Below are 13,880 nucleotides of genomic sequence, written 5' to 3' on the forward strand. Positions count from 1 at the left end.
TTCAGTTATATAGTGGAGATTGAAATGCAAAGAAAATAAGAAAAAAATGTATGCACACAGAGGATATACGTACAATGTCACAACAACAAATGTTTGTCAGATGAAAAAAGGTTATAAAGAACTTGTCTGAGGTGCCTTGGTGTCTGTGTACGTGCATCTGCGTACTGAGGTGAGGGGTTTGAAAGAGTTGGTGGGCAGGCTTTTTGGGATTGCCACGGAAGTCTCACCGCAAACAAGCTCTAAAATGTGCCGTTTGAATATTTGTCTCACTCGATTTAAGACTATTTTCTACGTAGGCGTTGTATTCCTTCGTTGGTTTAGAATTTCTTACCGTTTTGCCAAACGTGTGGAGCTCAAGCGGCGGCTTTGTGAGCATTCAAATGGATAAAGCTTTTCAGCAAACGTTCAGAAACCAATCCAACTTTTTGGGTGCAACATACCGTATTTAGTTTGTTTTTCTCAGACACTCAAACATGCTTACTGACCATTCTACTAAAGAAAACATTATTTGACCGTTTCACAGCAGTCTTCAAGCTCTCAACTAACACTACAGTACATTAATGTAGTTTGAGTTAATTTGTCTGCACTATTTTAGGCGTTACTGCATTATTTAAAAAAAACATGCATAGAACATATCTGAGATTGTGACTGAAATCAAACGGGACAGGAAGCTAGCATCCATTCTCTATAGAAGGGTCATCAAGGATCTCCTGTTTTTAAGAGACCCTATCTTCTGTATGGTTCAACTGGTAGATCATGATGCTTGGAGTGCCAGGATTTTGGTTTTGAATCCCAGAGTCACCCATAGTTACAATGTATGGATCCATGACTGTAAGTGACTTTGGTGAAAAGCATCTGTAAAATGGCATTTATGCTTACTAATGACAGCAGACTGCTTTTTAAATTATATGAACTACAATACATAGTGTTTTCCTTAAGGGTCAACAAGTCATTTGGATGGACGATTACATCAAAATTCTCCACTATTTCTTTGAAATAATCTTTGATTGCACCATAACTCAAAATGAATGAACGCTTTCTTCTCCTTTGCTAAGGGTCACCTAGTCTACAGAAACAATTGCCATTGTTAGATACAGACAAGAAATGTAAAGTACAGCACACTTTCTTACAGTTGTGCTCATACGTTTGCATACCCTGGTAGAAATGTTGGCAATGATTTTGAAAATATGACTGATCATGAAAAGAAAGTATTTTATTTAAGGATAGTGCTCATATGAAGCCATTCATTATCACCTAGTTGTTTGGTGGCTCCTTTTTAAATCATAATGATAACAGAAATCACCTAAATGGCCCTGATCAAAAGTTTACATACCCTTGAATGTTTGGCCTTGTTACAGACACACAAGGTGACACACACAGGTTAAAATGGCAATTAAATGTACATTTCCTACACACCTGTGGCTTTTTAAATTGCAATTAGTGTCTGTGTATGGATAGTCAATGAGTTTGTTAACTCTCACGTGGATGCACTGAGCAGGCTAGATACTGAGCCATGGGGAGCAGAATAGAACTGTCAAAAGACCTGCATAACAAGGTAATGGAACTTTAAAAAGATGGAAAAGGATATAAAAAGATATCCAAAGCCTAGCAAATGCCAGTCAGTACTTTTCAATCACTTATTAAGAAGCGGGAAATTCAGGGATCTCTTGAAACCAAGCCAAGGTCAGGTAGACCAAGAAGGATTTTAGCCAAAAAGGCCAGAATTGTTCGAGATAAAAGGATGTTTTGGGTGTGTGTGAGCTCTAAATGCACAGGGAATCTTGTGAAAATTGATGGCAAGATGAATGCAGCATGTTATCAGAAAATACTGGCAGACAATTTGCATTCTTCTGCACGAAAGCTACGCATGGGACGCCCTTGGATTTTCCAGCACGACAATGACCCCTAAGCAAAAGTTGACCCTCCAGTGGTTACAGCAGAAAAAGGTTAAGGTTCTGGTGGCCATCACAGTCTACTGACCTTAATCGAGCCACTCTGGGGAGATCTCAAAGGTGCGGTTCATGCAAGACAACGGAAGACTTTGCATGACCTGGAGGCATTTTGCCAAGACGAATAGGCAGCTATACCACCTGCAAGAATTCGGGGCCTCATAGACAATTATTACAAAAGACTGAACGCTGTCATTGATGCTAAAGAGGGCAATAAACAGTATTAAGAACTAAGGGTATGCAGACTTTTAAACAGGGGTCAGTTCATTTTTTTCTTTGTTGCCATGTTTTGTTTTATGATTGTGCCATTCTGTTATTACCTACAGTTGAATATGGATCCCATAAGAAAGAAATATAAAGTTTTGCCTGCTCACCCATGTTTTCTTTAAAAATGGCACATATTACCAATTCTCCAAGGGTATGCAAACATTTCAGCACAACAGTATAATCTCTTCCTGGAACCTTTATCGGAATAATACATTTGCCCTAAATCATTTCATTGTCACATTTTTTTGCTGGGCTGAACAAATTCACATGAACTATTAACTACTTATCAAAGCAAATCAAAGTCTGGGAAAATCATTCAGATATAATTTAAATCATATTCCTAATTTCTGTGAAGTACTACACTGTATCAATTCATTCCACACACATTTATGTACCAAACAAACCCTCTTGTGAGTCCAAGTTCATATTCATTAGGGCACAGCACAGCAATTTTATTTTTACTAGTGTTTATTATTGGGAAAATTCTAGTAGGTCCTTCCCCATATAGGCTTGTTTGCTTGTTAGTGAAGCACTGTATCCCATTGGGTAACATTTCTAAACTCTGATGTTATTATAACTCTGCACTGAATACTGTATGTCCTCATTCCCATCCATCAAACAGCACAGTTATTGGATGAATCAAGCTTAGCTTTGTTTTGTTTTCTGTTGTTTCCAAAGGCTCTAAAATTCCTTGAGTCCTGTCAAGGATAAATGCATAGGGGACAGACGAATAAGGACTTATCAGGTTTAAAATTAATCTTAAAATGGAAATGTATCATGACCGATATAAACTTCCATAAGATGGGAGAGACACTAAAATATTGGTTTGGCTATAATAGATATTCTCCAGCATTTGAAATGGACAGACAGAAACCAAGTGGAAATGGTAGACCATACCAGCTTGACACATCCAAAACGCCAGGACACAGCCCATGGCAGACATCTTTGGGAAGACACAGAGGAGTACAGGAGGTCGGACCAAACATTAACTGTTTGAAATCTTCCAAATAATTCAGTGTATGTTTTGGCCTACCCAAAGTGCCTAAAAGGCTGCTATTTTGCAATACCTGTTCCGCATACACTGTACACAAATAAATCATAAATATCTGCCTCTGAATAATGCACAATTTTCATTTTTCTTATTTTTTTCAGCTTCAAGCATATTTTTCAATGAGGAATTCACAGTTTTAATCATCAAATACATTGTAGTAATCGCCGTTCTTCGGTACAGCTGCAGTATCCCTTTATAAAATCCCATCTCACTCTGAAAAATACCCTGCCGAAAATACTATCCACAGCCTCTCCGTTCAAAAACTGAGCACACTGAAGTTCATAGAAGGACATATCACATCCACATTTTCTTAACATTGATCAGTATGCTCTCACACTCTCTCTCTCTCTCTTTCGGACACAGTATTTGGGCTGATAACAAATACTGGGGAAAAACCTGAATGATTTTTGAAGCGCAGGTAGGGACACATTCAAGCTCCATTGCATGTGTAATATCACAAAGGCCCAATACCAAAGCCTAGACAGTACTCTGAGTACATTCTATTCTAGCCAATACAGGGCAGCCACAGATGAATTGATACAACACAAAGTGGCCAAATAAAAGACGCCAAGAATACGGCTCAAAAAAGTTGACACATAAATATTGGCAACAATGAATAGATGTTTCCATTAATCAAATCTTCCTAAATGACAAGGTTTAAGAGGTGTTTGGATAAAACCTAAGCACAATGTTGAGATGGCATTTAACATGTTACTGCAGTGGATTAAATAACACAGTGTTTATTGGTATACTGGTGAGCCTATTCAGAAATGCTCTGTGGGACAATAATCCTCTCAAGGATTGCACAACATCTTGTCAACATGCAGCCAAACATTTAGCAGACATTGTACACCAATCTGTCTTCAGAGTCAAACATAGTTATTACATATTTATAATAAAACCCGCCGGCGGGACCACTAGTGGGTGCTGTTTTTGCTGATTTTTTTAATCTAAAGTAAGATTAGTGTGAGAAATCTGTAGTTTTTTGCTACATATGCTTGGCAATCACTAGATGGGACTGAGCATATCTGAATAGTTACCACAGGGTACGGAAAAACCTTCTGCGCCACTTAAACCACTGCAGCATGGTTAAGTATTGGTTAGGGCCAAAACTGACCTATTTCCGGAAGAATGTTGCGTTATCGGAACATACTGTGTACCTCTGCAAAGGCAGACCACTTCGTCATTCTTACAAGCTAGAAACGTAACCAGTAATCCAATACATTCTCAGTGCTGCTAACAGCTATAGCTAGCTCCCCTGTCCACAAATGAAATCAAGGGGGGGAGGGGGGGGCAACTCTACAAATAGTAGAACATGCCTTAGAAAACATGAACACACAAACACAAACATAGAAACACAACACCATGGCACAAGCTCTCAGGGAAACCTGCCCTGATACACCATGGAAGCCTGGTAAAAATCTGCCCTGACTGCAATACTTCTACAAAAAAATACACAGGTCATTATAATAGATTCATATATATATATATATACATATATATACATATATGTGTATATATATATATACATACATACATACATACAGTATATATAAGTATATTTATAATACACATTGATTCTTCGTAGTTCTATCCTAGAAATGATGGGATGTGTTGAAACACTGCACACTGATTGTGGTTCCGTTACGATTGTAACCTGGTCCCAGAGTCCAAAGAGCTTAAAAAAAGAAAAAGAAAAGAGAGGGATACTGCAGCTCCATAACTTTGTCCAAAATGTCCTTAAAAGGCTACGGACTGACTCCATACCCAGTCTGACTTCTTTGCTCTTCCGAGAAAGACTACACAGAGGTTTCAATACACCTCCACCAGAAACAGCATGTTATTTTCAGACGGAGAAAAGAAATTGCATGCTTCTACCAACCCCCACATCTGCCCTACTATCTTTGCTTTGTCCACACATGGCCCAGAGAATGAACAAAAAATTTCATAAATGCTTTACAGTAGGACATTCTCTGACAATGAGGTGATAGAAAGGTTAAATGTGGGTCAAGGCGCAGCTGTCTTTCCCCGTGATGTGGACAGCAGCCTCCCCACTCCAGCCCTGGTGTTACTTCCTGAAAGAGGTTGAATAGTGGGGGTGTGGTCAGTTGGTCTGGGAGACTTGCAGTCATCATCCCTGTCCAACTTGCAAGAGAACATCTCTCTTGTTTTCTCAAAAGGTTTTCCTTAAATAGTAGGTTGGATATTGCACATAATGTCCAGGCAGGTGGCTTTGTCCATTTGTCAGTGATATCGACTCCTCTTCTCCTCCGATTCAGGGTTATAGTCTCTTAAGCCAATGCCCTTTTGCAGCTTCAGTAATGAGTCCTTCATCTGTAAAGAAACAAAGGAAATGTGAACTGCGCAAAGCTCAGCTTCAAAAACATGCATTGCAAATCAGGACATATATGATACACATTCTTGAATGATAAAGTTTGTGAGTGAAGGATCCTTCTCTGAACTGTTAAGTCGTTTTTGCCCTGACTGGCTGTCTCACCTCGTCCAGCAACATCACAGACGACTTAATGATCTCCTTCCACTTCTGCAGCTCGTCATCATGGTAGCGCTGCTGTGACTCCAGGAGCTGGGCCCACTCCAACTGTGTCTGCGGAAGTTTACTAGCGAGGGAAAGAGAAACACACACACACACAATAAGCTGTGTTTATCAGTAGAATGTTTTCATGGGGAAATGTACTTAGCTTTACCATCTCACTCACATTCAAAGCCAAGTAAATGTTGGTTTGTAGTGCATTTGAGTTAAGTACCTTTCCTGTGGTCGCAAGCCGTGCCATGATGTGAGACTCTGTGTGGTGTATTCCAACATCCACAGCTTATAGAAGAGCATCATGTTCAGGAACACCAGCAATACTAGGCTGTAGAAGGACAAAGACAGTGGGAGAGAGAGAAAGCAAAAAAGAGGGGAGAGAGACAGAACTTGCTTAACACTAGTGATTTATGTTGCAATATCAGGGATGGTAGTATACTCCTTGAATGTGAATGCCTAGAACTACTGCAAAGGAAGGGTGTTAAAACTACTGAATGTGCGGTACAGGGTGAACCAGACACAAATCGAATCATTAAATCAACACAGTGTTATGAAAAAAGTTGAATACCTTATACAGATCCTATGGGATGCATGAATGGAGACAGGGGAAGAGAAAGAGGACGATTACACACACCAACAGAAAAGGAACAAGACAGTGTTTTATGTCCCCTCATACATTCCACTTTGGATTAGTAGGAAAGGGAACAAATAAAAGAAGATGTGTCAGGTTTTTAATTCATGTTAGTGGTCTCAATACACCTGGGAAGTGGAAGCACATGGATGGTCATGTTAACATGTCAGCAGAACTGGAGACACCACTTGTCAAATTTTGGAAAATGTTTTATTTAGACAACATTGTTAAATCAGTTGGCTAAGGACAGCGTTAGCAGTTAATCAGCAACAGCACCACACTTTGCTAGCAAACGTGCCCCCCTCAGACAACAAAAAAAGAAGCTACATCAGTTCTCACGAACACAATTTAATCTTAATAACATTAACATCATTTTCAAACACTTTTTCCAAGTCACATTAGCAACAAGAAACTCTTTCAACGCTGTAAGCTGAAGCACATGGCGCAGCGCTTTGACCAGACCACTGACCTGGAAGGCCTATAAACCAACTGGCCATGTTGTTACTTGCTGTTGTTAACTTGTCACCCGACTAACATGGCCCACTGGGTCAAACAAGTGCTGTTGCTGGTGCCAGTGGGTTGCTTTGGTGCCAGTGTGAAAGGTTTTTAGTGGTGCTTTATGATTCTGTTCATGGAGCTGGAAGGACTTACAGAACCAGACATCCTACGTCAGCGCTCATTTCACTCAAACAGACACTGAGGGGGACGTTGTCTTTAGACCTAAGTAGCCGCGGGGAGTAAAAGTGTAGAAAAGTGTCACGCGTCACCTCAGAAGGTGACATTTGCCACCCATTTAAAACGAATCTCTCTCTGATGCAAATCTGGCTTTAGATCTGGATCGTCTGGATGAAATAATTATATTGCAAAAATGTCACAACTGAGAGAAAAGTAGAGACAAGAATCTTTATCCACAAAGATAAGACCTAGAAGACTTAGATTTAGAGGAGGATGAGTCTGAGTTCTCCACCTATATGAATACAGTTACCAGAATAGACAGAGGAAAGGCTTTGTCCCTTCTACTCATTCTTTATCTTTGCTCCCACTATCAGTCAAAACAAAGTGAAAGATAAAAAGAAACTTACACAAAGCTGATGATAAGGAGTAGCTTGGAGACACTGTAGAGTGCTAAACCCCCTGGGACATGGTCTGGGATGTGCCTGGTCTGAGTGGAACCTGCAGGAAAAGAGGTAGCCATTTTGGATCAATACAGTAAATTAGCCAAGCAATACCTAATACTCTATTTCTGTGATAATTCAGTGTTACTGTCACAGGTAAATGTCTGTGACTGTAAACTACTGCTATGAAACACTAGTCTTATGTTACACAGCCATTGTGGCGGGTACTCAGACAGTTGAGTGATTGCAGTAGCCAAATCGAAAATTTTAACTATTAAAAAAAATCTCTCTCTGATGCAAATCTGGCTAATCGGAAACACTATTTAAGCCTGAGTCGAACTGATATCGCCTAGGCTATTGATTACAGTGGCTTGAGGATTAAGGGTGCCGTAAGAAGGACCCCTTCTAAGTCATAGGTGGTCAGTCAGTCCCTCCATAGCCCCCTGACCTGCCACATGTTTGATGCGATGGCAGTGGGTGACCTCTTCCTCATCCTCGGGTGTGGTGACAGGACTGAGGGCTTCGTCCAGGTGTGGGGGACGCAGGTGGACCAGAGGCCGTTTCCGCCGCCTTAGCGCTCCTGCCCGGAGAGCCCTGGCCTTGGGGGACTGTCTGTGGGACTCGGCTAGGACTGCTTCCACTTTACTCAGCTCCAGCTCTGCATAGAGGAATAGGCTATTGTTGTTTTCCAGGTTGTGTGACACTGTATGGTATTCAAAGGCTGTGTCCTACTAAAACATGCAAAGACTCAACAGCATGCCTGCCACTACATTTGACTCCTTTGTTATGATTGATTGTCAAGACAACTAGAGTCCAAAAGTTTTTTAATTTTTACTATTCTGTTACCTGGTAAGTATGTTATGGGTAAGCTTAAGTGGAAACAGACTGGAATGCCAGCTAGAGGATTAAGCAGACTGACTTCATGGCTCACACTCTCTGAGGTAAATACTTTAATAATTTATCTTAGAGAACAATCATTAAAGACATTCCAGACACTCAAGTGAGAATACAAACACATGTCGGTTTGAAATGTTTTCAGCTATATAAATCCTTAGCCTTTTATGACCACCCGTGTCTTGCCAGCTTACATTGTTTTGTTATGCAGATTCTTGATGCACAGTGGGCAGGATTGTTTATCAGGCTATTCAAAGCCATTACCAAATATTAGATTCTACGTTCAATCCTAGTCCAACTGACCTAAGTGCCTGAAGTACTCGTCCAGGCCACTCCAGAAGTTTCTCTCAATGAAACCCTTGACCAGCCCCCAGGGCTGTTTCTTGTAGCGCAACTCTGTGGACACCCTGCAGGACACATGCGCAAACACATATTTGAACTACATGTACACTTGCTTGGTACACTGTATGCATCAAGGGTACAATCAATTTCACCTAAGGTCAAGTACTGGATCATCAAGGCTGTTTGGTTGTGAGAAAACCTTGTGAAACAGTGAAATGTATCGATACTAAGTCAACTGGTCCAAACTACTTTGTGTTGTAAATCCTCTTGCTGCAGTGTAGCCTACTGAACAACACCCTGATGGGAATGTGAGGAGTCAGGCGGTGAAGCACCCATCTACACTCACAGGAATTACAGAAGGAAAAATATCTCACCTTAGCCGACACTTATTCTTGGCCACTCTGGTGAGCATGTAGCGGTTTAGGGTGTAGAAGTAGTCATGATAGGGGACATCGTGTGCTATGACTTCGGCATCTATGATGTAGCACTCGCTCTCTTGGCTCGCCTTGTACAGTGTCTAGAACATACAATTTCTGTTGTGTTAGCGATCTGAAGCACACCGTGTTCATATAACACTAATTCGGTGGGCTGAATTTGTATGTTACGAATTGGATTGAAATTGAAACTGCCACAACCTGCTATTGCCACTGGGAGGCTCCACTCACCTGAGTTTCAGTGACGGTGGCCGTCTTGGGGGCCAGGGGGTTGGTGAGGGAGATGGTGTACATGATCTCTCTGGTCTGGTTGCCGGTCTCCTCTTTGTCTTTCTTCCAGGGGTGATAGACCACGTCTAGACGAAGAATAAATGTGGAAGGAAACATCAAGCCCTGCTTGTTTGACCTCAGGAAACATCAAACCCTGCTTGTTTGACCTCAGCTCAGGTTTAAGACTGACACAAACACAAACACACACACGCCCATGTTTTTACCCATGTTCTCATGGGTAGTGTGGTCTTACCTGAGAACCGTCTCTGTTCCAGGAAGTCCCTCATGAACGTGGATTCAGTGAACAGGATGTCGTACAACTTGTCGACGCTGAACTGGTACACCTCATTTATGTACTGCCTCCCATTCAGGTCCTCATGGAAAGCCTGCACCTCCCCTGATGATCAAACAGAAGACGAGGAACGAGAGGACGTGTGAGTGAGTGCGTGTGCGCGCGTGTGTTTGTGTGAGTGAGTGAAAGAGTTAGCGCGAGTTAGCGGCCGCGCGTGTATGCGTCTGCGTTTGGAGACCTTCGTCGTGCGTCCCGGAGGAGTCGCTGAGCTCGGTGGGGAGGTCCTCGTTGTCGTTGAAGTCCAGCGAGGGCGAGGCGGCAGGGCTGCTGTGACCGCTGCTCTGGTTGTCCAGCCGAGGCAACGGGAGGGACAGGACTTCACCATCGGGGAGACACACAGAGAACTCGTCCACGTTGGCCAGGTCAAACTACAAGAGTCAAAGGTTAAGGGTCAAACCATCGCCCTAGATCAGTGCCCTATGGCACAAACTTGAAAGGTTTTAACTGGAGGCCATATAAAGTAAAGGCTGGTAAGTGTCCAGTGGTTCTCACAGGGAGGAGCGGGTCCAAGGCGCCCGGGCACGGGAGGGCGTTGTTGGGGAAGGCTCTGGGGGACAACAGGGGGCTGGTGTCGCCTTTGGCGTCGGGACTCTTGGCAAGGGTGGCGGCGTCGTTGGCGTCGTTCTCCTCCACGGGCAGCTCCTCGCAGTACCTACACCACGGGGAGGCGCAACAGCTGTAGGTGAAGGTTATCAGCTCGGAGAACGGCACCGTCGCTTCATGGTACATGGTCCAGGTAGGTGGTGTGACTGGGTGGGAACGGTTGGGGTGGCTTGTGGGAACGGGTGGGGTGACTGGTGGGAATGGGTGGGGTGTCTGGTGGGAACGGGTGGGATGTCTGGTGGGAACGGGTGGGGTGACTGGTGGGAACGGGTGGGGTGTCTGGTGGGAACGGGTGGGGTGACTGGTGGGAACGGGTGGGGTGTCTGGTGGGAACGGGTGGGGTGACTGGTGGGAACGGGTGGGGTGACTGGTGGGAACGGGTGGGGTGTCTGGTGGGAACGGGTGGGGTGACTGGTGGGAACGGGTGGGGTGTCTGGTGGGAACGGGTGGGGTGTCTGGTGGGAACGGGTGGGGTGACTGGAGGGGTGTCTGGTGGGGTGACTGGAGGGAATAGGTGTAGGGTAGTTTCTGTGTCTGCGTAGTTTGTGTGCCAACCATAATTAATATAGTGTAGGCACAGAAAGGGTTCAATAAGGGGTTTTCAGTTATCCATGTGGTGTGGAGAAGATCCCCAGGGTCAGCTGAAGAACCTTGATGGAATGAAAATTCCCTCCAGTTGGAGTTCCCTAACACCATATGACTGTGACACAAACACACTGTAATCGTGGCCAATCACAACACAACTACCCAGAATGCTAAAGGACAAGGTGGAGTTACAAGCAGTGGGTGAGAGTAGGTAATATCCAGTAGGGATTTGAGGTATGGAAGATGCACTGCAAAGAATATATGGCTTATCAAGTATATTTCTTATTATCCTTAAAATGTGGTATATTTTTCTTAACAAGCAAGATTATACTGCTCGTTTTTAGAAAATGTGCCTTTAATGTTGTGTAATTTTCCTGGTTCCATTGGCAAAATTGTTTGTCAATGGACAAAATTGTTTGTCGCGTTTGTGTGTGTGTGTGTGTGGGGGGGGTTAAAACTCACCCCATGGTGTTGAAGTCATCATCTGGTGGCACATAGTCCTCATCATCACTGGTCAGACCCAGCTCGTTACCATAACACTGATGGACAAAATGCCACAACTCTTTGGGACACAAGGGCTGAGAGAAAGCAATAGAGGGACAGAGAGCAAGGAAAGAGAGGAAAGAGTGAAAAGGGAGAAAAGAGAGAGAATAGAGGGAAGGTAAAGAAAGATAAGGATAAGAAGTCGCTCTGAATACAATTTCTGCTTAATGACTAACTAAACTTTACATGTAGGAAATCAGTGTATGAGAAGAGCAAAAGACACCCACTGTGACTGCAAATAAAATGTAAAAATATAATTCAACTACCACACATAAAACTGCAATACCTTCTCTAGCAGAGCATTCTGCCATAGCCTGAACATCATCATGTACGTCCGATCCCTTGCTCCGAACGAGGTGAAAAAGTGCTGTGGAAAGCAAGAAAAGGACATCATCAACTTGAAAATGTGGCAATATTGCCATGTAGCAATATGAAATAATGACTATAGTGTCAGAGTCATGTACAGCAGACCAAGGTTCCAACTCTGGTTATGGGCGCACATGTCAGTGCGCGTGTCTGGTACTGACCTTGTCATTGTCAGTGCACAGCTGGATGGCATTGGGAATGAGTCGGGCCGTCTTCTCCTTGGTCATGCTGCAGATGTCCTTTAGACGAACCGTCAGCTGCATGCATGGGGAAACAACACGCTGAAGACTACAAATACCACAATTAAACCCACTACCCTGGCTTAACCAGCGCCACACTTGACCAGCTGTGCTAAAAAGGACTAAGCATGCTTAGTTTTGGTATAAAGTTAAGGGAAATGTATTGCAACAATCTAGATGCAATCATGGTACATGATCTTTGATTGCATCAGTCAATACCAGTCAACCAGGGACATCCTATGGATTCCAGCAGGATGTGCTTTGGATGACACATATCTCAACATCGACTGTCCTGGTTCTGCTGGGAGTTGCTCAGATGAAGAAGGGCCTTAATCATACACTGAACAAAATTATAAACGGAACAATTTTGTTTTTGCTTCCATTTATCATGAGCTGAACTCAAAGATCTAAGATCTAAGACTATGTACACAAAAGGCCTATTTCTCTACAGTATTGTTCACAAATCTGTCTAAATCTGTGTTAGTTAGCACTTAACATTTGCAGATATAATCCATCCACCTCACAGGTGTGGCATATCAAGATGCGGATTAGACAGCATGATTATTGCAAAGGTGTGCCTTAGGCTGGCCACAATAAAAGGTCACTCTAAAATGTGCAGTTTCATCACACAGCACAATTCCACAGATGCCACAAGTTTTGAGGGAGCGTGCAATTGGCATGCTGACTGCAGGAATTTCCACCAGAGCTGTTGCCCGTGAATTGAATGTTCATTTCTCTACCATAAGCCATCTCCAAAGGTGTTTCAGAGAATTTGGCAGTACATCCAACTGGCCTCACAACCGCAGACCACGTGTAACCACACCAGCCCAGGACCTCCACATCCAGCATCTTCACCTCCAAGATCGCCTGAGACCAGCCACCCGGACAGCTGCTGCAACAATCGGTTTGCATAACCAAAGAATGTCTGCACAAACTGTCAGAAACTCAGGGAAGCTCATCTGCATCCTCGTCGTCCTCATCGGGGTCTCGACCTGACTGCAATTCGTCATTGTAACTGATTTGAGTGGGAAAATGCTCACATTCGATGGCATCTGGCACTTGGGAGAGGTGTTCTCTTCACGGATTAATCCCGGTGGCGGTGGGGTTATGGTATGGGCAGGCGTGTGTTATGGACAACAAACACAGGTGCATTTTATTGATGGCATTTTAAATGCACAGAGATACCGTGACGAGATCCTGAGGTCCATTGTTGTGCCATTCATCCACGACCATCACCTCATGTTACAGCATGATAATGCACGGCCCCATGTTGCAAGGATCTGTAGACAATTCCTGGAAGCTGAAAACATCCCAGTTCTTGCATGGCCAGCATACTCACTGGACATGTCACCCATTGAGCATGCTTGGGATGCTCTGGATCGGCATATACAACAGCGTGTTCCAGGTCCTGCAAATATCCAGCAACTTCGCACAGCCATTGAAGAGTGGACCAACATTCCACAATCAACAACCTGATCAACTCTATGCAAAGGAGATGTGTTGCACAGCGTGAGGCAAATGGTGGTCACACCAGATACTGACTGGTTTTCTGACCCCCCCCTGACCCCTCCAATACAGTGAAACTGCACATTTCAGAGTGGCCTTTTATTGTGGCCAGCCTAAGGCACACCTGTGCAATAATTTAATCAGCTTCTTGATATGCCACTCCTGTGAGGTGGATGGATTATACAGTG

General features: G+C 43.4%; 1 protein-coding gene across 10 annotated transcripts in view; it reads right to left on the bottom strand.

Moving 5' to 3' along the window:
• Positions 1 to 2,193: 2,193 nt before the first annotated feature.
• gramd1ba (GRAM domain containing 1Ba) overlaps positions 2,194 to 13,880 on the bottom strand; it is a 95,413-nt gene continuing 83,726 nt past the window's right edge. For 8 of the 10 annotated variants that reach the window (XM_020048310.3, XM_034293196.1, XM_020048315.3 and 5 more), the window contains 15 exons: positions 12,109 to 12,204; positions 11,868 to 11,948; positions 11,501 to 11,616; positions 10,343 to 10,502; positions 10,029 to 10,218; positions 9,752 to 9,895; positions 9,460 to 9,584; positions 9,169 to 9,311; positions 8,756 to 8,859; positions 8,007 to 8,216; positions 7,526 to 7,616; positions 6,381 to 6,392; positions 6,033 to 6,140; positions 5,765 to 5,885; positions 2,194 to 5,601 (listed from right to left, as the gene is read on the bottom strand). In XM_020048310.3, the coding sequence (XP_019903869.1) occupies positions 5,512 to 5,601; positions 5,765 to 5,885; positions 6,033 to 6,140; positions 6,381 to 6,392; positions 7,526 to 7,616; positions 8,007 to 8,216; positions 8,756 to 8,859; positions 9,169 to 9,311; positions 9,460 to 9,584; positions 9,752 to 9,895; positions 10,029 to 10,218; positions 10,343 to 10,502; positions 11,501 to 11,616; positions 11,868 to 11,948; positions 12,109 to 12,204 (1,791 nt within the window). In that variant the 3' untranslated portion in view covers positions 2,194 to 5,511. The remainder of the gene's footprint in view (positions 5,602 to 5,764; positions 5,886 to 6,032; positions 6,141 to 6,380; positions 6,393 to 7,525; positions 7,617 to 8,006; positions 8,217 to 8,755; positions 8,860 to 9,168; positions 9,312 to 9,459; positions 9,585 to 9,751; positions 9,896 to 10,028; positions 10,219 to 10,342; positions 10,503 to 11,500; positions 11,617 to 11,867; positions 11,949 to 12,108; positions 12,205 to 13,880) is intronic. The other 2 variants (XM_034293197.1, XM_020048313.3) reach the window with 1 other exon arrangement.

Source organism: Esox lucius, chromosome 7 (assembly GCF_011004845.1).
Source record: "Esox lucius isolate fEsoLuc1 chromosome 7, fEsoLuc1.pri, whole genome shotgun sequence".
Taxonomy (NCBI): domain Eukaryota; kingdom Metazoa; phylum Chordata; class Actinopteri; order Esociformes; family Esocidae; genus Esox; species Esox lucius.